This window comes from Phyllobates terribilis, unplaced genomic scaffold, assembly GCF_046119375.1.
Source record: "Phyllobates terribilis strain yellow unplaced genomic scaffold, ASM4611937v1 Scaffold_2__4_contigs__length_985480577, whole genome shotgun sequence".
Lineage (NCBI taxonomy): Eukaryota > Metazoa > Chordata > Amphibia > Anura > Dendrobatidae > Phyllobates > Phyllobates terribilis.
In genome coordinates, this window is record NW_027362762.1 from 800,910,706 (window position 1) to 800,935,135 (window position 24,430).

The following is a 24,430-nucleotide window of genomic DNA, read 5'->3' on the forward strand; positions in this document are numbered from 1 at the left end:
ATATGCTAGATTGTGACTCTGTATGGCATCATATTATTTTTTTTTTACGCACCCATAGACTTGAATGGTTCAGTCTCCTCTGATTTTAACTAGTGCATGCTACCTTTTTGTCACAAGCAAAATAACCTTTGGCCTAGTGCTGTCCGTTTTTTTCATGGACACCATGAAATGAGCCCTTAGGCTAAGTTCCCACAATGACTTTTCTTCCACTGTGTATTTTCATTGCACAAATCACACAGCAATTTACAGTTCCAGCAAAGTGAATGTGATTTATAGAAATCTTGTACCCACCGTGCTTTTTTTTTTAACACTGCATAAACGGACCTGTGGTGCAAGTTTGAAAAAAATTGTCAGGTTTCTTTCCTGTAAATATACATTTTATTTGCAGATTTTCCCTATAGACTTGAATGAGATTACGAAAATCTGCAGATAAAAAAGCATATGTGTTTTTATTGCATTTCTGCAATGGAAACGCATTAAAAATGCATGTACTGTGGGGAAAAAAAGTATTGTCAGCCACCAATTGTGCAAGTTCTCCCACTTAAAAAGATGAAAGAGGCCTGTAACTGACATCATAGGTAGATCTTAACTATGAGACAAAATGAGACAAATCCTGAAAATCACATTGTCTGATTTGGAAACAAATTTTTTTCAAATTTTGGTGGAAAATAAGTATTTGGTCAATTACAAACCAGCAAGATTTCTGGCTCTCACAGACCTATAACTTCTTTAAGAGGCTCCTCTGTCCTCCACTCATTACCTGTAGTACTGGCACCTGTTTGAACTTGTTCTAATGCCGCACTTTTGTTGTCGGTACATGTGAATCCACCGCATATAATGACACTTCAATCTGTTAAAATCTGCAGCGGAGACTGGCGTATCCGCTACAGAAATTGACATGCTGCGAGTGAGTTTGGGTACATGGCCATGATCAGGAGCCGCTGCAGGTTTGACCCTGCATGTTTATACAGTGTCAAACCTGCAGCTTCCCAATGTTACAGCATAGTGGATGGGATTTCTAGAAATCCCATGTCCACTATGCATGCATCAGAGGCTGTGAATCACCCGTGGACACTGACATGTGGCATGTCTTTCAGGACCACAGCATGTCAAATTCTCTTGTGGAGTCACTAGTCTCCGCAACAGAAATTTGACCACTAGAAAGTATTGAATGCAATAAATTCTCCTGGTTCAGTGAACACGTGTGGATTCACCTGCGTCCAATAGAACGCAGCATTTTGGACGCAGCAAAAATATGCGTCCAAAGCGCTGCTACGTCCGGATTGTGGGCACAGAGCCTAAAATAAAAAAAAAAAATAGAAAAAATAAAAATGGCATGGGATTCCTCATAATTTTTATAACCAGCAGAGGGAAAGCCGACTGCTGGGAGCTGATATTAGTAGCCAGAGAAGGGGCTGTTAGCCAACAATGTTCCCTGATTATTAATATCAGCCCACAGCTGTTTGTTTAGCCTTTACTGGCTAGATTGCAGGGGGAACGTCAGAAAAAAATTGACGTAGGGCCCTCCTATAAAAAGAACCAGAAAAGGCTAAACAGACAGCTGCGTGTTGAATAGCCAGGGAAGGGGCCATGAATACTAGCCCCCTCTGCAGCTAATAATATCATCACTCCTAAGCAGTCCCAGAAATGGCGCATCCATAAGATACACCAGATCTGGCGCTTAGCCTCAACTCTTCCCACTGCCCTGTAGTGGTGGCGAGTGGGGTAATGGGGTTGGGGTTCACGTCAGCCTTGTATTAGTTGCCGACGTGAAGCCCAGGTTAGTAATGGAGAGCGTCTATAAGACGCCTCCTTTACTAACCACGTAGTAAAGTTGTCGCCGCTTTTTCGTTAGATAAACATGGCCAGAATAAAGTATTTTAATGAAATTAAAAACACCCGGTTTTAAAAAAAAATTTTATTGTACGCTCAGTCCCTGAAGCCTTTGTCTCCTGAAAAAAAGTAAAATAAAAAACAACCATATCCCTCACCTGTCCGCCGTAACGATGTAGTCCACGATTACCGCTGACACGATTGTCCCTCAGTGATCTGGGTCACTTCTACAAAAGTGACATCAGCAATCACTGATGTCACTGCTGTAGAAGACAACAATGTATACTGACAGGAGTGTAAAATCACTCCTGTCAGTGTACATCCTGCTGCAGGAGTGAGGTCACTGGGGTTCATCAGTTGATCAGCCCTGGTGACCTCAACACCAGTACTGGTGGGAACATTCTTGAGAATGTTACCACGCAGCACCGGTGCCATAAAGAGAGGTCGCGTGAGCTCTCAGCTGAGAGCTCACGTGACTGCAGGTACTGGCAGCGCAGTACACTGTGGCGAGTAGCAGTGTAGCGCCGGCTGGCGGGCTGAAGACATCGCCGGGGGACAAAGCGAGGACACCGGGAGGCGCCGGACAGGTGAGGATAAAGGGTTTTTTTGTTTCGTTTTTTTACTTGCCTACTTTTTTTTTTTTTTTTTTTTTTACACCGCGTGGTAGCCGGCTTGACTGAGGACACTACTGTTCCCCTTAGCTGTGCCACTCTCACTGTTATCAGCAGGAGCGGCGGTCGGATGACGGTAGTAGTAGTCCTCCTCTGCCGATCTGGGTACCACTCGCAGCGTTTCTACAGCGTTTCACCGCCCATTGACTTTAATTGAACCGCAGCAAATCCGCAGGTATAAATATTATACTTACGAATTTGCTGCTGTTCAATTAAAGTCAATGGGCGGGAAACACTGCGGAAACGCTGCATATAAAGGACATGCTGCATTTTTTTCCACAATGGCAATAGCTGGAAGACTGATTACCAATAGTTTTCGCTGCTTTTCCGCAGCGAAAAACCGCCGCATCGAAAATGCTACGTGTACACTTAACCTAAGAAACAGGCATTCCTCACTTGTAAAGCTGTCAAATAGCCATAAATCATGAGCATGGAGTGACTAAAACATAACACCCAAGCACGCTGAAGAAGCTCGGAAAACACCCGAGCATGCTTGTAAATCTCGAGTAACGAGCATGCTCGCTCATCACTAGTACTGAATTCTTATCGTGGGAATCTCGCCTTGGGATCCAATACCTGCAAATTACCTGCAAACATATTCGGTAATAACGTCATCTTGTAAGTTATTTTATTGACATATCTATACAATGTGTGTGTATATGACGCGCCCCCTGGGGGGGCCGCGGGGTACTCGGTAGTGGGGCCGGTCGGTGCTGGGGTAGTCACGATGGCAGTGACCCGGTACGTGGCCCAGGCCGGTCAAATAAAGTGAAAAGTCAATTTGGGGGAAGTCAAGATTTGGGGATAATGTTCGTGACGCCATCCGCTGTAGGTGGGACTCCACATCACGCCGGTTGACAAAGAGGTCCATGGCCACTTGAGGTGCCCGGATGAAACCCCATCCTCCTTCCAGGTCAAACTTGACCACGGTTCCCTCATCACGGGGACTGGGTTTGGCAGGCTTGACTTTGCAGGCCGGGGTCTTAGCCTGCATGTTGGGAGCCTCCATCGCCTCCCACCGCACTTGACCTTCCCGCCGCTCCGCTGCCAGTTTTCGGAGTTCCCGTTGACAGTACTCCTCCCCCCTGAGGGCCTCTGTTTGGATCTCCCGCGGGAATCCCATAAGGTCGCCCTGTGGGTTGTCCCACCTGTACTCTTCTCCTCCTTTGCAGCCAACCAGGGACGTGGGTGTGGGCATTAGAGGGGTTCCCTGCTGGTCCTCAATCTTTGCAGACCAGTCCCACTTGGTGCGCCTGTACACCCAGCCGGGTATAGGGGCAGATGGTTCCTCCAGGGGGCCCAAGAGGGTGTCAGTGTTGTCGGCGCCCGGGGCAGGGGTGTTGTTGTTACCTGCTCTCACGGCCGCTCCAGTACTGCGCGGCGTCTCCGGGTTCAGAACAGGCTCCGCTGAGGCTGGGGTGCTGGTGATAGGACTGAGCGTGGACTACTGCCGGGCTATCTTTACCAGCAGCTCGTCCTTCCACTGCACGACGGCGGCCTGCTGGGCTTCCTCCATTCGCTGGCCCAGCTCCTGTACCTCGGCACGCAGGAACCCCATATCCTCCAGGGGTAGCTTGCCTGGGACCCCCTCCAGGTTAAGGGGTGAATCTTCTGGCTGCAGGCCACGGGCAGGAGTCTGGTTATTGCCTCCGTCCATGGCGCCTGCCGGGTGTATTCTGTCTCCACTGCCAGTGGCCTCGCCCTGTCTGTAAGGTTTTTCTCCTCCTCTCCCCTTTCTGGGGCCATTCCACTGCAGCTTGCTGTCGGCCACACCAGGGGGCTGCGCCCCCAGACTGATAGACAAGTCTAGGTATATGGCTGCAGGTGCATAGGGCGGACTCCGCTTTTGGCACCATTTCGGAACCCGGCCCACGATAGGAGGTTTCTTTTCGTCCTTTAGCACACACATAATGGTGCCCGTTCTTCTGGGGCGGGCGCCGCATTCAGTATTAAACACAGTCTATAGGCGAACGGGACCCGGTGTAACGGGTCTGTTCATCCTGTTCGTGACGCCAAAGTTGACGCGCCCCCTGGGGCCGTGGGGTACTCTGTAGCCGGGGCGGTTGGTTCTGGGGTAGTCACGGTGGGAGTAACCTGGTCCTTGACCCAGGGCGGTCAAATAAAGTGAAGAGTCAATTTGAGGGAAATAAAGATTTGGGGATAATGTTCGTGACGTCACCCGTGGTATGTGGCTATATGGGGCCGCCGCTGCGGTGCAGATCCACTGGGGCTGATGGTGATGCAGCAGAGTTGGTTCAGCTCTCCACGGGTAGAGCTAAGCTCCGGGGCAGTATATAGTTACATGTTGCTGGTGTAGTGCAAGGCAGGTGATGGAGCAGCAATTATTCAAGGGGTGCAGTCTTCGGGTATTTACTCACAGTTGTTAAGTTCTCCAGGTTACAGTTACCGGTCTGTAACCGCCCACGTCGTCCTGTGTCCTCCAGGGAAGTGATCCAGCCAACTCTCAGATATCTTGGAAGCACTTGAACGGGACCCCTTTCTGTGTACCTCTCCAGGCCGTCTCACTGCGCTGGCTCTCGCCCTCCTGTCCTGCGCCTCACACCCAGTGTCCCGAGCCAGTGGCTTGTCGGGCGACGTCCGGTCTGTCCCCTTGGTCCTATATGGCCACCTTTTCGGCGATTGTGTGTGGAATGTGGTTACAGCACATGAAATACTGCAACCTCCGGTTTGCAAGCTGAGCCCTAAAGTACTCCACTAGGCTGGGACCCATCCCCTACTGCGGCCTTGATCCCTCCACGTCAGTGTGAATTCGGGCGCATGGGTGAGATCCCTTCTGTCTCTCTCTGGAGCCTTTCCCACTGCTCCGGTTTCTCTCCTCACTTTCCTCCTGGCCCCCTCTGGCTGGGCCCTACTCCTCACTCTCCACTTAACTGTGCTCCTGCTCCTGTTCCACCTTTCTTATATACCCTTCCTGTCTGTGCTCTCTTAAACTTCTTCCTCCACCCACCTCCTCCACTTAGTTCCACCCTCCAGACAGGAACCATGGACTGTGCTGTCCCTCAGGAGCAATCTCGCCCTTCCCTAATGAAGTGGTGTTGTGTTGGATGTGGGTGTGTGGGTCCCGTGTAGTGCTTCCTCCTTACCTGAGAGTGGGATACCACGCCTCTGGGTTAGATGCAGTACCTCTGTGGCAACTGGACCTGCAGGGGCGCCACATATACACTGCTCAAAAAAATAAAGGGAACACTCAAATAACAGATCCTAGATCTGAATGAATGAAATATTCTCATTGAATACTTTGTTCTGTACAAAGTTGAATGTGCTGACAACAAAATCACACAAAAATCATCAATGGAAATTAAATTTATTAACCAATGGAGGCCTGGATTTGGAGTAACCCCCAAAATTAAAGTGGAAAAACACACTACAGGCTGATCCAACTTTGATGTAATGTCCTTAAAACAAGTCAAAATGAGGCTCAGTATTGTGTGTGGCATCCACGTGCCTGTATGACCTCCCTACAATGCCTGGGCATGCTCCTGATGAGGTTGCGGATGGTCTCCTGTGGGATCTCCTCCCAGACCTGGACTAAAGCATCCGCCAACTCCTGGACAGTCTGTCGTGCAACGTGACGTTGGTGAATGGAGCGAGACATGATGTCCCAGATGTGCTCAATCGGATTCAGGTCTGGGTAACGGGCAGGCCAGTCCATAGCTTCAATGCCTTCATTTTGCAGGAAATGCTGACACACTCCAGCCACATGAGGTCTGGCATGAGGTCTGGCAGGGCCAACTGCACCAGCATATGGTCTCACAAGGGGTCTGAGGATGTCATCTCGGTACCTAATGGCAGTCAGGCTACCTCTGGCGAGCACATGGAGGGCTGTGTGGCCCTCCAAAGAAATGCCACCCCACACCATTACTGACCCACTGCCAAACCCGTCATGCTGAAGGTTGTTGCAGGCAGCAGATTGCTCTCCACGGCGTCTCCAGACTCTGTCACGTCTGTCACATGTACTCAGTGTGAACCTGCTTTCATCTGTGAAGAGCACAGGGCGCCAGTGGCGACTTTGCCAATCCCAGTGGCAAATGCCAAGCATCCTGCATGGTGTTGGGCTGTGAGCACAACCTCCATCTGTGGACTTCGGGCCCTCATACCACCCTCATGGAGTCAGTTTCTAACCGTTTGTGCAGACACATGCACATTTGTGGCTTGCTCAAGGTCATTTTGCAGGGCCCTGGCAGTGCTCCTCCTGTTCCTCCTTGCACAAAGGCGGAGGTAGCGGTCCTGCTGCTGGGTTGTTGCCCTCCTACGGCCCCCTCTACGTCTCCTGGTAGCGCCTCCAGCCTCTGGACACTACGCTGACAGACACAGCTCGCATTGATGTGCCATGCTGGATGAGCTGCACTACCTGAGCAACTTCTGTGGGTTGTAGAGTCCGTCTCATGCTACCATGAGTGTGAAAGCACAACCAACATTCAAAAGCGACCAAAACATCAGCCAGAAAGCATTGGTACTGAGATGTGGTCTGTGGTCCCCACCTGCAGAACCACTCCTTTTATTGAGGGTGTCTTGATAATTACCAATAATTTCCATCTATTGTCTATTCCATTTGCTCAGCAGCATGTGAAATTGATTGTCAATCAGTGTCGCTTCCTAAGTGGACAGTTTGATTTCACAGAAGTTTGATTTACTTGGAGTTATATTCTGTTGTTTGTGTTCCCTTTATTTTTTTAAGCAGTGTTTGTATATATATATATATATATATATATATATATATATATATATATATATGTATATATATATATATATATATATATGTATACACACTGTATGTATATATGTATATTTTATATATATACAGTACAGACCAAAAGTTTGGACACACCTTCTCATTTAAAGATTTTTCTGTATTTTCATGACTATGAAAATTGTACATTCACACTGAAGGCATCGAAACTATGAATTAACACATGTGGAATTATATACTTAACAAAAAAAAGTGGGAAACAACTGAAAATATGTCTTATATTCTAGGTTCTTCAAAGTAGCCACCTTTTGCTTTGATGACTGCTTTGCACACTCTTGGCATTCTCTTGATGAGCTTCAAGAGGTAGTCACCGGAAATGGTTTTCACTTCACAGGTGTGCCCTGTCAGGTTTAATAAGTGGGATTTCTTGCCTTATAAATGGGGTTGTGACCATCAGTTGTGTTGTGCAGAAGTCAGGTGGATACACAGCTGATAGTCCTACTGAATAGACTGTTAGAATTTGTATTATGGCAAGAAAAAAGCAGCTAAGTAAAGAAAAATGAGTGGCCATCATTACTTTAAGAAATGAAGGTCAGTCAGTGCGAAAAATTGGGCAAACTTTGAAAGTGTCCCCAAGTGCAGTTGCAAAAACCATCAAGCGCTACAAAGAAACTGGCTCACATGAGGACCGCCCCAGGAAAGGAAGACCAAGAGTCACCTCTGCTTCTGAGGATAAATTTATCCGAGTCACCAGCCTCAGAAATCACAGGTTAACAGAAGCTCAGATTAGAGACCAGGTCAGTGCCACACAGAGTTCTAGCAGCAGACACATCTCTATAACAACTGTTAAGAGGAGACTTTGAGCAGCAGGCCTTCATGGTAAAATAGCTGCTAGGAAACCACTGCTAAGGACAGGCAACAAGCAGAAGAGACTTGTTTGGGCTAAAGAACACAAGGAATGGACATTAGACCAGTGGAAATCTGTGCTTTAGTCTGATGAGTCCAAATTTGAGATCTTTGGTTCCAACCACCGTGTCTTTGTGCGACGCAGAAAAGGTGAATGGATGGACTCTACATGCCTGGTTCCCACCGTGAAGCATGGAGGAGGAGGTGTGATGGTGTGGGGGTGCTTTGCTGGTGACAATGTTGGGGATTTATTCAAAATTGAAGGCATACTGAAACAGCATGGCTACCACAGCTTCTTGCAGCGGCATGCTATTCCATCCTGTTTGCGTTTAGTTGGACCATCATTTATTTTTCAACAGGACAATGACCCCAAACACACCTCCAGGCTGTGTAAGGGCTATTTGACCAAGAAGGAGAGTGATGGAGTGCTACGCCAGATGACCTTGCCTCCACTGTCACCAGACCTGAACCCAATCGAGATGGTTTGGGGTGAGCTGGACCGCAGAGTGAAGGCAAAAGGGCCAACAAGTGCTAAGCATCTCTGAGAACTCCTTCAAGATTGTTGGAAGACCATTTTCGGTGACTACCTCTTGAAACTCATCAAGAGAATGCCAAGAGTGTGCAAAGCAGTCATCAAAGCAAAAGGTGGCTACTTTGAAGAACCTAGAATATAAGACATATTTCCAGTAGTTTCACACTTTTTTGTTAAGTTTATAATTTCACATGTGTTAATTCATAGTTTTGATGCCTTCAGTGTGAATGTACAATTTCCATAGTCATGAAAATACAGAAAAATCTTTAAATGAGAAGGTGTGTCCAAACTTTTGGTCTGTACTGTAAATATAAATATATATATATATATATATATATATATATATATATATATATATATATATATATATACACACTGTGTGCAGAATTATTAGGCAAGTTGTATTTTAGAGGATTATTTTTATTATTGATCAACAACTATGTTCTCAATCAACCCAAAAGACTCATTCATATCCAAGCTTAATATTTTTGGAAGTTGGAGTGTTTTTTTTTTAGATTTGGCTATCTTAGGAGGATATCTGTTTGTGCAGGTAACTATTACTATGCAGAATTATTAGGCAACTTAATAAAAACCAAATATAATCCCATCTCACTTGTTTATTTTCACCAGGTAAACCAATATCAGTCCACAAAATTTAGAAATAAACATTTCTGATATGCAAAAACAAAAAAATTAATGATCAGTATAGCCACCTTTCTTTATGATGACACTCAACAGTCTTCCATCCATAGATTCTGTCAGTTGCTTCATCTGTTTTCGATCAACATTGCGTGCAGCAGCCACCACAGCCTCCCAGAAACTGTTCCGAGAGGTGTACTGTTTTCCCTCCCTGTAGATCTCACATTTTATGATGGACCACAGGTTCTCTATGGGGTTGAGATCAGGTGAATAAGGTGGCCATGTCATTATTTTTTCTTCTTTTAGACCTTTAGTGGCCAGCCACGCTGTGGAGTAGTTGGATGCATGTGATGGAGCATTGTCCTGCATGAAAATCATGTTTTTCTTGAACGATACCGACTTCTTCCTGTACCGCTGCTTGAAGAAGTTGTCTTCCAGAAACTGGCAGTAGGTCTGGGAGTTGAGCTTCACTCCATCCTCAACCCGAAAAGGTCCCACAAGTTCTTCTTTGATACCAGCCCATACCAGTACCCCACCTCCACCTCGCTGGCATCTGAGTCGGAGTGAAGCTCTCTGCCCTTTACTGATTCAGCCTCTGGCCCATCCATCTGGCCCATCAAGAGTCACTCTCATTTCATCAGTCCATGAAACCTTTGAAAAATCAGTCTTAAGATATTTCTTGGCCCATTCTTGACTTTTTATCTTATGTTTCTTGTTCAAAGGTGGTCGTTTTTTAGCCTTCCTTACCTTGGCCATGTCCCTGAGTATTGCATACCTTGTGCTTTTTGATACTCCAGTAATGTTGCAGCTCTGAAATATGGCAAAACTTGGCAGCTTCACGCTTGATTTTCCTCAATTCATGGGCAGTTATTTTGCGCCTTTTTTGGCCAACACGCTTCTTGCGACCCTGTTGGCTTTTTGCCATGAAACGCTTGATTGTTCGGTGATCACGCTACAAAAGTTTGGAAATTTCAAGACTGCTGCATCCCTCTGCAAGACATCTCACAATTTTGGACTTTTCAGAGCCCGTCAAATCTCTCTTCTGACCCATTTTGCCAAAGGAAAGGAAGTTGCCTAATAATTAAGCACACCTTATATAGGGTGTTGATGTCATTAGTCAACACCCCTCCTCATTACAGAGATGCACATCACCAGATTTACTTAATTGGTAGTTGGCTCTCAAGCCTATGCAGCTTGGAGTAGGACAATATGTATAAAAAGTATCATGTGAGCAAAATACTCATTTGCCTAATAATTCTGCACACAGTGTATACTATTTGCACTATGTAGTGTCCAAAAATCATTTGCTTTTGATGGACTCTTGTCTTAACCTTTTTTTTTTATTTGACCCTACATAGTATAGCTTTGTGTCCTTCATATACTTCCACACAACTTGCTTCTTGGTCCATGTTCATATCAGATACAAAGCTGGGTGATAGGACTGTTAAATGATGTGCTTTGGGTTCCTCAGAGCCAACATCAACTAGCGGTTCGGCTTTGTCAGGGTATTGATTTAGAGGGCAGAATTTTCTTGAAGAGAAGTATTTATAATATGACCGAGGGGCATCTATTCCCTTGCTTGAAGACTGAGAGCTTCAAGTCAATAAGTTAGAATAAGTCAATGTGGTAGGAGGGAATCTAAAACCCTACACACACTTTGTTGTAAAAATTTGATTTGTCTTTGAGTTTGTCCTTTGGCTCCTCATTGACATGTGATATTCTTCGGGTTCCATTATGTTGTCTGTTATTTTACAATAGAGAATATCTCGGTTTGTTGTACATTTTTTCTCGGGCAAATATGAAGGGAGCAACAATGGAGGCTCTGAAAGCCAACTTGTGACCGGCACTTATAATTGGTGAGTAATACAGCTATGCCTGGCTTTAGACGGCATCTGACATTTAACTCTCGCTAAGCCTGTCTTTGCTATGAGGTGCATGATGAAATGCAGTACCACCCTATTTTGAAGTCCAGCTGGTTTGAGCCATGCAAAGGTCATCCTTTATCCTGTGTAGTCCTATCACATGTCAGATCTGCTCCTTTCTCCTCAAGTTTTTTCATTGGTGCCAAGGACATCGCATAAAAAGTAAAATGCCACCATAGTCTGTTGTTGTGTGTATAATAAAGCATTTTATGTTTTTTTTTGTGATGGAACAGCAATTTGCAAAGCTACAGTATCTGGTCAATACTGGTGGTCAACCACCAATTCATTCATCCAGCGACAAAATTATCCTTCATTAGCCAGATCAGAAAGTCACTGCAAACAACATAATACTTTAATTGGTCGCTGTCATTTTGTAGAAACTTACTTTCTTTGTAATGAAATTGATATTTTTAGCCTAAAATAAAGCTACAAATGGCCAGGTACTAGGGCTCAATTCATCACAGCAATTTAGCCAGAAATCTGGAGTAAATTGCTTTGAAAAATCAAAAACTTTGTGTGCAACTCAGAGTTTCAAAAATTTTTAAGCAACTTTTGGAATTTTCACAACACTTTCTCCCAGCTCCACAAAAATGGGAAGAGCTGAGATTGCAGCAGGGCGTGATGCCACAGCATGTCTAAATGATGATGAGCGCATTCTCTATGCTAGAAATCTCACTCCAGTCAGGGACCAGAGTAGGATTTGTGACAAAGTGCAAACAGAGGCTCAAGCCATTCGTGTGACACTCCAGATCCAGCAGATTCAGCAAGAGGCTTTCTCTTCTTAATGTATCAGGCCCGTCTGACTTCTACACTCCACCTCATCAAGACTAAAGAGAAAATCACGAGTCTTGATGAATCAAGGTCTAGGTGTCTCACTTCTGTCTAATTTCCTATCCACTGCCAAGTGTCAGCCTCTTAGCCATAATAGATGGATAGCATAACGGCAGGTGTAATGCATGCTGGGAAGTGTGGGGAAGGAATTCCAGCATTTATAATACTGGCAGAATACTGATCCGCTAACTGAAAAAGAGAGGTGTTAATTTAAAGAGCATGAAAACCTGGAAAGTTCCTGGATATGGCAGTCCGGTATGTGCACCAAAAGCTGTTTTAACTTGCTTGTGAGGAATGAAGGCATCAGGACCATGCTTTTATTTTGGGTGAAACCACAGGTGTTCTCTCAAGAGATTGAGTAGGACTTAAAAAAGTGGACTGATTTTTTTTATAATTTATTATAATGATTTCCAACGATAACATAGAAAAGCAAAGTATCAGCACTACTCAAGTGTAGGATTATTCACAGCACTTTGGGGCTTTTAGGAGTAATAGTATACAATTTATAATAGCATTTTAAGGAAAAGTGCGACAGACGCCAATGGTAAAAGAAAGTAGTGAGTGTTTTCAGCATTAGTGACTGCCGCACATTTCTCCTTCTTCAAATGCTATGATGTGAATGATTACATGTAGATATTAACTTTTGTATCTACTAGAAGGATGGCGTTCAGTGACCTACCTGCTTGTTACTGGGCACGGTCCTTGGTTGTTGTTCGATTCAGATGTCACACTTGCATTATATTTACATTTATCTGTTTTCATTTATGAGGAACGTGTCAGCAGGTTACTCCTTTACTGAGAATTCGCCTTTTGAATAGATATGTACATGAGGCTGTAAATCTTAAGCCTCTGTCACTCCAGCTCTATTCCCCGCCCAGCACCTCCTCCTTCTTGATTGACAGCTCCTTTGCCTCAAGTTACACAGCATAGAGGCTGTCAGTCAAGCAGGAGGAGGTGGTGCTGGGTGGAGAATAGAGCTGGAGTGACAAAGGCCTCAGATCTACATATAGCTCTTCAGCCTCATTAGCTTATCAAATCAAATGCCGATTTTTCAGTAATGGAGGAACAGACCGACCATGTAAAGTTGTCTGGACTTGTCTTTACAGGACCAACACGTGCATATACATAGTTGGGGGTTAAATCCTGCTAGTATATTCCCTTTAACGTGTTTGCAATTTCTGTATAAAACATGACCTAATTTGCATAAGAGTCCTTATGCCCATAATGACATTTGAACAGTTCCCTGGAAGGTATATAGTATTTTATCAATAAATCTAGTCACCTAAAATAACTGCATTTGTAGAATAGGTCTCAACTCTTTCTTACATTTTCTATGGTGTCTGCCCATAAAGTACATAAAGCTTGAAATCCTATTCACTCCTTATTTTTTTATTTTATCTTTGTGAGGCAAAACCTATGAATTTTGTTGGAGGTGAACAACTAGTTCCTGTTTGTCTTCTTTGAGCTTTGTCTTGGTTCTTGTGTTCTATATGAACTGACTGCTAATTCTTTGTTTTTTTGGCTTTGTATAACACCAATTTGTTCCTTTTTATTGCGGCCTGATCCATGCTTTTTTTAAATTGTTTGTCTCAAGTTCTAATACATTGTTTTTTCATAGTCTTTCTGTAGCTTGTATTAGACTCTGGTATAAAGTATAATTTTTATACCTGCCTCTAGCATGTAAATGAAATTTGTTTTTATTCAGTTATGATTTTCCCAATTCATCTCCATTCATATAAATACAAAGAACTACATCTCCAATTTCTACAAATCAGAAAAGAAAGGCTTTGTCTGAGATTAGGGGATTGGCGAATTTTGGCTGGACTTCAAGTTGCACAAAAGTTGTGCAATTTTTCAAAGTGTTCATTAATCTGGCAAAACATTTGGATGAATTGAAGTCTTTAACTTCTACAACAAATCTGTGCTGAATACACATCATAAAATTGACATGCTGCAGATTTTTAAAGGGGTTATCCGTGCCTTCTAGTATGGGGCTAAGCACTTATCAGTAGATATTTGCCAACTACCTGCTTGTTTTGCTGTACACCGAACTCTCTCATCTCAGAACCGCTCCTGGCAACGATTCTACCACTTCCTTTGACGTCACATCGACAAAGTAGTTTCTCCTCTTCCGCTCTGCTCTGTTGATGTTGCGTCACTGCTGATATCATGGTGATTGACAGCCGAATCCTCGCTGCTTAACTCAGCACAAGTGCGATTTACATTGCATGAGCTGAACTTTGCAAGTGACTCGAATTTCCAGAGCATATGCTGGGTATCAGTGTTACTAGCAGACTACACTGCTCATTCAATGTAAATCGCACTAACTCTACGCGCCCCGCACTGAGTTAGGCAGCTGGGATGTGGCTGTCAAGCAACATGACATCAGCAGTGATGCGCCATGGACGGAGCAGGGCGGAAGAGAAGGAACTGCTCTGTCAAAAGTAATGTCACTGACCAGCAGCATTTCTGGGACCACTCTGAGCTGGCAGAGATCAATACACGGCTGAACAAGCAGGTGTTTGGCAATTATCAACTTCCAAAAAACCTGTCTTTTAAAGACATTTACCTATTGATAAATTTTATAAAATGCCCAAACAGACAGAACAAAAAATAAACACTGTTTATCCAATGAAAAAAAGCAGCTGAAGATGCTCTATCGGGATAGGGAAGACATGGCACACAAGTATAGAGTCATGGACATCCCAGATTGTAAATGCAAATGATTAGGTTGTCCCTAAGTTTCACACTGCCTGACCGCAGAGATTGGCACCCTAAAGTTAAACGTAAAATGGCTCCTCCACTCACTGTCATCTGTTCCTATAGCACCCTAGAGGACCCTAGTGTATGATACACTAATATGATCCAAATAGACAAGAGGCATGCAAACATAAAGGATTACTGGAGTCAGTTTTTCACAGTAAAGTAATATCTATCATGTAAGTTTGAAGCACACAGGAGTCCACCAAAAGACTGGTTTACTTGCCAATGTGAAGATGAAAAAGACTAGCCCTAGATTGCCATCGCAGCAGTTATGGCTAGATGCATCCCATGGAGGGAGCCTAAAAGGACCAAACAAATTTCTTACTAGCATATTCATGGAGCAAACTAATTACAGATATAATATACCATGTGATTTATACAGACAAAAAGCATCCTACCAAGTAACTATACAACCTCATATACAGTTGAAACCAGAAGTTTACATACACTATATAAAAAGACACATGTGCATGTTTTTCTCAATATCTGACATGAAATCAGAATAAACCTTTCCCATTTTAGATCAATTAGGATTACCATCATTTTTTATATTTGCCAAATGCCAGAATAATGAGAAAGAGAATGTTTTAAGGCATTTTTATTACATACTGCAAATTCAAAAGTTTACATACACTAAGATTACTATGCCTTTAAACAATTCTGGACAGCCCATATGATGATGTCATGTGTTTGGAGGCTTCAGGTTTTTGGCAACATCCGAGTTAATTAGAGACATACCTGTGGATGTATTTTAATGCACGCCTGAAACACTCTGCTTCTTTGTGTAGCATCATGGGAAAGTCTAAAGAAATCAGCAAAGATATCAGGAAGAGAATTGTGGACTTGTACAAGTCTGGCTCGTCCTTGGGTACAATTTCAAGATACCTGAAGGTGCCTTGTTCCTCTGTACAAACAATTATACGCAAGTACAGACAAGATGGGAATGTCCAGCCATCATACCGCTCAGGAAGGAGACTGGTTGTGTCCCAGGGATGAACGTGCTTTGGTCCGACATGTGCTTATCAACCCAAGAATAAAAGCAAAAGCCCTTGTGAAGATGATGGCGGAAGCTGGTAAGATTGTGTCAATATCCACACTGAAACGAGTACTGTATCAACATGGGCTGAAAGGCCACTCTAGCAGGAAAAAGCCATTACTCCAAAAGAAACATAAAAAAGCCAGATTAATGTTTTCAAATGAACACAGGAACAAAGACCTTAATTTTTGGAGACATGTCCTGTGGTCTGATGATACTAAAATTGACCTTTTTGGGCATAATGACCATCATTACATTTGGAGGAAAAAGGAGAAGCTTGAAGGCCTAAAAACACCATCCCAACTGTGAAATACGGGGGTGGCAGCATCATGTTGTGGGGTTGTTTTGCTGCAGGAGGGACTGGTGCACTTCACAAAATAGATGTCATTATGAGAAAAGAAGATTATGTGGCAATACTGAAGCAATGTAATGCACACGCCCGGACTGACTGGCGTGTGCGTGTATATGTAGTGATTCCACTGGACCGTACCGGAGAGTGAATGCCTGGAGGGGCGTAACTAAGTATCCACCCGATCCGACCAAGGTCGCACGACGGCATACGACGCCAGTGCACCAAGGAGGAACCGAGCAGAGGGACCAGGGGCTACTCCAGGTCAGACCCCGGACACGGTTGTTGACCCACACCGGGGAATACAGGAACAGGCAGGTTAGGCTGGCACACAGACGGGTGGCTGCTGGCAAGCACGACTGGTATGCAAACAGGGAGGTACTGACAGGTACGGCCGGTATGCAGGCAGGTGGATGCTGGTAAGCATGACTGGTATGCAGGCAGGGAGGTACTGGCAGGTACGACAGGTTGGAGCACAGAGTGGATAGGTCCCAGTACAGACTGGGACTCAGGAACAGAACCGCAGATGCGGTGGACAAACACAGCAGAGTGAGGCCGCCCGGAGCGGCGAGCAAGAGCTGAGCAAGACGAGACCGCCTGGAGCGGTGAGCGAGAGTAGAGCAGGACGAGGCCGCCTGGAGCGGTGAGCAAGAGTCAGAGCAGAGCGAGACTGCCGGAGCAGCGAGCAAAGGGTCAGAGCAGAGCGAGACTGCCGGAGCAGCGAGCAAAGGGTCAGAGCAGAGCGAGACTGCCGGAGCAGCGAGCAAAGGGTCAGAGCAGAGCGAGACTGCCGGAGCAGCGAGCAAAGGGTCAGAGCAGAGCGAGACTGCCGGAGCAGCGAGCAAAGGGTCAGAGCAGAGCGAGACTGCCGGAGCAGCGAGCAAAGGGTCAGAGCAGAGCGAGACTGCCGGAGCAGCGAGCAAAGGGTCAGAGCAGAGCGAGACTGCCGGAGCAGCGAGCAAAGGGTCAGAGCAGAGCGAGACTGCCAGAGCAGCGAGCAAAGTGGTCAGAGCAGAGCGAGACTGCCGGAGCAGCGAGCAAAGGGTCAGAGCAGAGCGAGACTGCCGGAGCAGCGAGCAAAGGGTCAGAGCAGAGCGAGACTGCCGGAGCAGCGAGCAAAGGGTCAGAGCAGAGCAAGACTGCCGGAGCAGCGCGCAAGGCAGAGCAGGCAAGAACCGCCGGAGCGGTGAGAAAGGCAGAGCAGACCGAAACCTCCGGAGCGGCGAGCAAGGCAGGGCAGAAGGGACAGGGCTCTGTTCACACGGAACAGACAGGAAGAGAAAGGCAAAACCAGATACCCACATGATACTTGCAGTGAAGTAGCGAGTGGACCACAAACTCACAAACGGAAGTACAGTGACAACGAGCAGGAGTTAGGTGCGAGTTCAGACTGCAGAAAAAGGGAAGATATGGGCGTAGAGAGAGACGGGAAACAGGCTGGAAGATAGTTAGGGCAGGAAAAGACACTGGAAAAAGACAGAGACAACAAATCTAGGTATGCGGCCCCTAGAGGGCAGAAGGAACAGGCTAAGAGTGTGTTCACACGGGCCTGGAAATACAGCCTCCAGGAAAGGCGGAAAGACAGCTGGCTAGAGTACACAGACAGGACACAGTTCAGACACGGGAACTGATACCGCAAGGCAAGAAACATAGACAGGACCTGGCACATCAGTGACTAGAAGCCAACTGACCGTACAAGATGCTCAGGCAAGGATTCCAGGGTGGAGCTGGGTTAAATACCAGGTGACAGACAGCAAAAGGCTGAGGACGCATTAGGGGTGTGTCTGCAGCAGCTACAAGAAAGAGGAAGTTCAGCGGGCGTCGCCCTAAGCAGACAGAGCGGAGCAAAGCAGACCATATGGAAAGAAGCCAAAGTGATAGTCTGGACTGGAAATCAAGTGCGTGCTCTTGCACAGTGGGAGATGGACCACTATGCAAGGACGCCGCCAGGTATGTTACAAGCAACATCTCAAGACATCAGCCAGGAAGTTAAAGCTTGGGCAGAAATGGGTCTTCCAAATGGACAATGACCCGAAGCATACTGCCAAAATGGTAACAAAGTGGCTTAAGGGTAACAAAGTCAATGTTTTGAAGTGGCCATCACAAAGCCCTGATCTCAATCCTGTTGAAAATTTATGGGCAAAGCTGAAAAGGCAGGTGCGAGCAAGGCGACCTACAAACCTGGATCAGTTACACCAGTTTTGTCAGGAGGAATGGGCCCAAATTCCGACCAACTATTGTGAGAAGCTTGTGGAAAGATATCCCAAACGTTTGACCGAAGTCATTCAGTTTAAGGGCAATGGAACCAAATACTAATGAAATGTGTGTAAACTTTTGACTTTGCAGTAAGTAATAAAAATGCCTTAAAACATTCTCTCTCTCTCTCGTTATTTTGACATTTGGCAGATATTAAAAATTATGGTAATCCTAATTGACCTTAAACGGGAAAGGTTTATTCTGATTTCATGTCAGATATTGAGAAAAACATGCACATGTGTCTTTTTATATAGTGTATGTAAACTTCTGGTTTCAACTGTACGTGGCTAAAGATATCTAGATGTGTATACTGCATATGTTTATTCTATATACAACAAAACATCTTACTCCTTCGTGAATTCATGAATATGAATTCACCAATATGTGCCCCCATTTTTACCAGTCCACGTGCCATTCCTCAATGCATTTCGCCTCCAAATGTTGCTTCATCAGGAAGACCATGGAGTGAAGGGTATTCAGCCAATTAAGTGATAGACGCCCAGTTGGCAATTACCTACTGTTAGATGCCTAGCCCTTGGAATTGAAGAATAAAAGTCTTGGAAAACTCCTTTAAAAATCTGCTCCACAGGTCAGTCTCCGCACAGAATATATCCACAGTGTGTGGATTTGGTTTGTTGAAATGTTTTCCATTGCATTCTGCCACAGATATTCTGCCCAAAATTTCAGATGAACAGCCCTGAATAATTTTGACACGTGAACAAGCCCTAATAATCTACATCACTGACAAAGTGTCAGACCCACCTTCACTCGGGTTACTTACAGCTACCCTTGCAATGCACGTATTCTTATTTAGGACTGTTCTTAACGGGTAATGCTGCTTTCTACTCAAGGTCCTATATTCTCTCCATTTTTAAGCTTCGCTGTATGAAGATGTGAAGAGCAAAACCCCTTAAACAATAGCATTCAAAAATGTAAACTTTCTGCTGAACGCATTTATTAAACTTTTATTGCTTAGACCCATATAGTGTCTTTGGCTTCTCCAAGGAAAAAATGATGGATGACAAAAACGTTCATGTCTGGTTTGTGTTCGTTTTTTTATGTGTCTGCTCAGGTGTCTCTCCATTTTGCTGCACCTCTCAGATCTATAGACTTTTCTCAATATAGTGTTTAGGCCACTAACACTTTCATTTGGCAGAAGCTAATTATAAATGTTCCTGATGAGCAGCACAAGGTGCCAGATCAAATTAGCAGTTTGATCGCTGCCGTACATTGTCACTGATGAGATTTAAAGCATGTACTAATTAGCAATATAAAATACAAACAACCCAGGCAGTTAGGACATGTCAGCAGAATTTCTCGCTGGCCCCCTCCCAGCGCATCTTGTACACAACAGTGCTGCCTTCTAGTTTCATATATAATGGAGCAGGCTCTTTGTTTTTCTGTATCTGAGCCTCATTTCTGCAGAGTAGGTGTATTATGAGTCTTGCGCTGTTTGTTTTGCAATCGGTTTTTCTTATTTTTATCATTATACACAGTAATATGTTATTCTTATCCCTGCAGTTATATTTACAGTACATGAGGCTATAACAGCCCGGTTCTCCTCTACTAAAACAATGCACTTATCCACCTCAACCGGATAGGTGATAATAACAGTTAATTCCCTTTCTTCCCTGGCCACAAGGAGTTGAATGGCGAGGCAGGTTACACATGGACCCTGCCACTACGGACAAGCCCATGACACGGACAAAGATAGCCAAGTGTGGCGCACTTTACTCTCTCTGATTATTGTCAGTGTCATTGACTTAATTTTTCCTATAAGTACATGTAACCATTATACTACAGAATGTAGAGGTGGCGAGTAACCTCACTTATAAAAAAGAATATTGGAATTGACTCTTAACTTTTGTTGCATTGAAAATGAGGCAGTTACCTTTTCTAATACAGAAATTAAAAATTATTAAAATATATGATTACAATGAAACTGACAAGGAGATTGCTCCTACAAGTGATAGAATGACTGAATTATTATTATTATTATTATTATTGCCCCTTCACTTGTTGCCATAATAAGGGTTTATTCACTCATTACTTTTGAAGTCTAATTGGCCTCCCATCTGATCTCTAATTCCCCAGTATATAAAGTTTTTAATCATTTTTCTGATTGTCCATAGATTTTGGTTAGATTATTTTACTATTTAAAAGAAAGAAATGAAAAATAATTTATTAGGATTATCAGATTATCATGCCTTTTGGCTTAATGCATTCTTTTACCCTTTTTTATCTTCCTTCTCAGGGTCGGTCTGGGCTGGCGGGATACCGGGAAATTTCCCGGTGGACCCCGCCCCTGCTGCAGAGTAGAGGGGGGAGAAGAGAACAAAAAAAAATCCTGCGGTTTTAAGGGGCACGGGCCCTTTAAAAGCGCAGGCACAGTGTATGCAGGGACGCGCGCACGCAGCGTTCATTACCTGAACCACCGCGGCGCACGTCCCAGTGAAGCAGCTGAAGCTGCGTGTCTCCCTTCGCCGGCCGGCGTATGACGTCATCGTCATGCGCCTGCTGTGAAGGAGGCGCGCAACTCAGGAGAAGGAGGACACCGCACGGGATCGCAGGAAGGTAAGAGGTGTGTGTGTGTGTGTGTGTGTAATGGTCTGGACACACAAGGCGGGGGCCAGCAGGACACACAAGGGGGGGCCCAGCTGGACAGACCCACAAGGGGGGGGCCCAGCTGGACAGACACACAAGGGGGGGCCCAGCTGGACAGACACCCAAGGGGGGGCCAAGTTGGACAGACACACAAGGGGGGGCCAAGTTGGACAGACACACAAGGGGGGGGCCCAGCTGGACAGACACACAAGGGGGGGGCCCAGCTGGACAGACACACAAGGGGGGGCCCAGCTGGACAGACACAAGGGGGGGCCCAGCTGGACAGACACACAAGGGGGGGCCCAGCTGGACAGACACACAAGGGGGGGCCAAGCTGGACAGACACACAAGGGGGGGCCCAGCTGGACAGACACACGAGGGGGGGCCCAGCTGGACGGACACACGAGGGGGGGCCCAGCTGGACGGACACACGAGGGGGGGCCCAGCTGGACAGACACACGAGGGGGGGCCCAGCTGGACGGACACACGAGGGGGGGCCCAGCTGGACGGACACACGAGGGGGGGCCCAGCTGGACGGACACACGAGGGGGGGCCCAGCTGGACGGACACACGAGGGGGGGCCCAGCTGGACGGACACACGAGGGGGGGCCCAGCTGGACGGACACACGAGGGGGGGCCCAGCTGGACGGACACACGAGGGGGGGCCCAGCTGGACACACGAGGGGGGAACCCTGGCTGGACACGCAAGGGGGGGGCCCTGGCTGGACACGCAAGGGGGGGAGCCTTGGCTGGACACGCAAGGGGGGAGCCCTGGCTGGACACGCAAGGGAGGGGAGCCCTGGCTGGACACACAAGGGGGAGCCCTGGCAGGACACACAAGGGGGAACCAAGGTGGACCCAGGCAAAGGGGGGTGGGCAGGATGGGTATATGGGGGGCAGGATGGATATATGGGGGGGGGCAGGATGGATATATGGGGGGGCAAGATGGATATATGGAGGCCAGGATGGATATATGGGGGGGGCAAGCTGGACTTATGGAGGCCAGGATGGATATATGGGGGGGGGGGGCAGGCTGAAAACATGGAGGCCAGGATGGATATATGGGGGGGGCTAGGATGAATATGTGGGGGGGGCGGGCTCGATACACATGGGCTAGCATAAATATATGGAGGGGCACGCTGGATATATGGGGGGTGTCAGGATGGATATATGCAGGGGGTAAGGGCAGTATGGATATATGAGGGGAGAGGCTGGACACATGGAGGCCAGGATGAATATGTAGAGGGCAGGCTGGACACATGGAGGATATATGGGGGGGACATATGGGGGCGCAGGCTGGAAACATGGAGGCAAGGATGGATATGTGGGGGGGCAGACTGGCACATGGGGGGGCTAGGATGGGTATATGGGAGGGGGCAGGCTCGATACACATGTGCTAGGATAAATATATGGAGGGGTCACACTAGACAAATGGTGGCCAGAAGGGACATATGGGGGTGCCTGGCTAGACAAGGGACTTAATTACTGTTTGGGAGCCAGATTGAGGAACATACTTTATTAGTTTATGGTGACCAGTGGGGAACATTATTACTTTAGATTCCAATTATTATTACATTATTACTTCTGTAATATAATTTACTTTTTAGGAAATTGTTTTCCATGGGATGGGACAAAAGAGAGGTCCTGTTACTGTGCAGGACGGCACTATGTTGCTTTTTTTCTTCAACTGGTGTAGTGTAGAGGTCGGGGGGGGGGGAAGTGGGAATATTCTCTAGAAGAGATCAGTTATTAATAACTGTGTGTTATTTTCTGCAGAGATGATTCCTGGCTGGAAGAAGTGATGGCTGTCTGTGCCAGATGAAGAAGAAAAGCGAAGATGAAGGACTTCACCTAGAGACATCACTGGTGAGTCAGTGTATTACATGTACACTTACACTACACACGTGGTCAAAATTGTTGGTACTCCTCGTTTAATGAAAGAAAAACCCACAATGGTCACAGAAATAACTTCAATCTGATAAATTACAAATTTTTGAAAATGAAGAGATGAAGGTCAGACATTGATTTTCTGCTTCCACAGAATTTAAAAAAAAATTAACCTCATGAAATCGGCCTGGACAGAAATGATGGTTCTTCTTCTTAACTTAATATTTTGTTGAACCTTTTGAGGCAATCACTGCAATCAAACGATTCCTGTAACTGTCAATGAGACTTCTGCGCCTCTCGACAGGTATTTTGGCCGACTCCTCATGAGCAAACTGCTCCAGTTGTCTCGTGTTTGAAGGTTGCCTTTTCCAGAATGTTTCAGCTCTTTCCAAAGATGCTCCATAGTATTTAGGTCAGGGCTCATAGAAGCCACTTCAGAATAGTCCAATGTTTTCCTCTTAGCCATTCTTGGGTGTTTTTAGCTGTGTGTTTTGGGTCATTATCCTGTTGCTAGACCTGCGACTGAGACCAAGCTTTCTGACACTGGGCAGCACATTTCTCTCTAGAATCCCTTGATAGTCTTGAGATTTCATTGTACCCTGCACAGATTCAAGACACCCTGTGCCAGGTGCAGCAAAGCAGCCCCAGAACATGACAGAGCCTCCACCATGTTTCACAGTAGGGACAGTGTTATTTTCTTGATATGCTTCATTTTTCCATCTGTGAACATAGAGCTGATGTGCCTTGCCAAAAACTTCAATTTTTGTCTCATCTGTCCATAGTACATTCTCCCAGAAGCTTTGTGGCTTGTCAACATGTAGTTTGGCAAATTCCAGTCTGGCTTTTTTACTATTTTTTTTTTCAACAATGGTGTTCTCCTTGGTCGTCTTACATGAAGTTCACTTTGGATCAAACAACGGTGGATAGTACGATCTGACACTGATGTTCCTTGAGCTTGAAGTTCACCTTTAATCTCTTTAGAAGTTATTCTGGGCTCTTTTGTTACCATTCATATTATCCGTCTCTTTGATTTGTCATCAATTTTCCTCCTGCACCCACGTCCAGGGAGGTTGGCTACAGTCCCATGGATCTTAAATTTCTGAATAATATGTGCACCTGTAGTCACAGAAACATCAAGCTGCTTGGAGATGGTCTTATAACCTTTACCTTTTAACATGCTTTTCTATAATTTTCTTTCTAATCTCCTGAGACAGCTCTTTCCTTTGCTTCTTCTGGTCCATGTTGAGTGTGGTACACACCATGTCACCAAACAACACAGTGAGTATCTGTAGCCCTATATACAGGCACAGTGAGTATCTGTAGCCCTATATACAGCACAGTGAGTATCTGTAGCCCTATATACAAGCACAGTGAGTATCTGTAGCCCTATATACAAGCACAGTGAGTATCTGTAACCCTATATACAGGCACAGTGAATATCTGTAACCCTATATACAGGCACAGTGAGTATCTGTAACTCTATATACAGG

At 45.6% G+C, this 24,430-nt stretch overlaps 1 protein-coding gene across 6 annotated transcripts in view; it reads left to right on the forward strand.

Moving 5' to 3' along the window:
- The window catches only part of CNKSR2 (connector enhancer of kinase suppressor of Ras 2), a 537,182-nt gene that overhangs the window by 501,017 nt on the left and 11,735 nt on the right, over positions 1-24,430 (forward strand). The window contains exon 23 of one of the 6 annotated variants that reach the window (XM_073667503.1): positions 22,830-22,919. The exons of the other annotated variants lie outside the window; for them this stretch is intronic. Within the exon in view, the coding sequence (XP_073523604.1) occupies positions 22,830-22,855 (26 nt within the window). The 3' untranslated portion in view covers positions 22,856-22,919. Of the gene's footprint in view, positions 1-22,829; positions 22,920-24,430 lie in introns of those variants that run through there. 6 annotated transcript variants of the gene reach the window in all.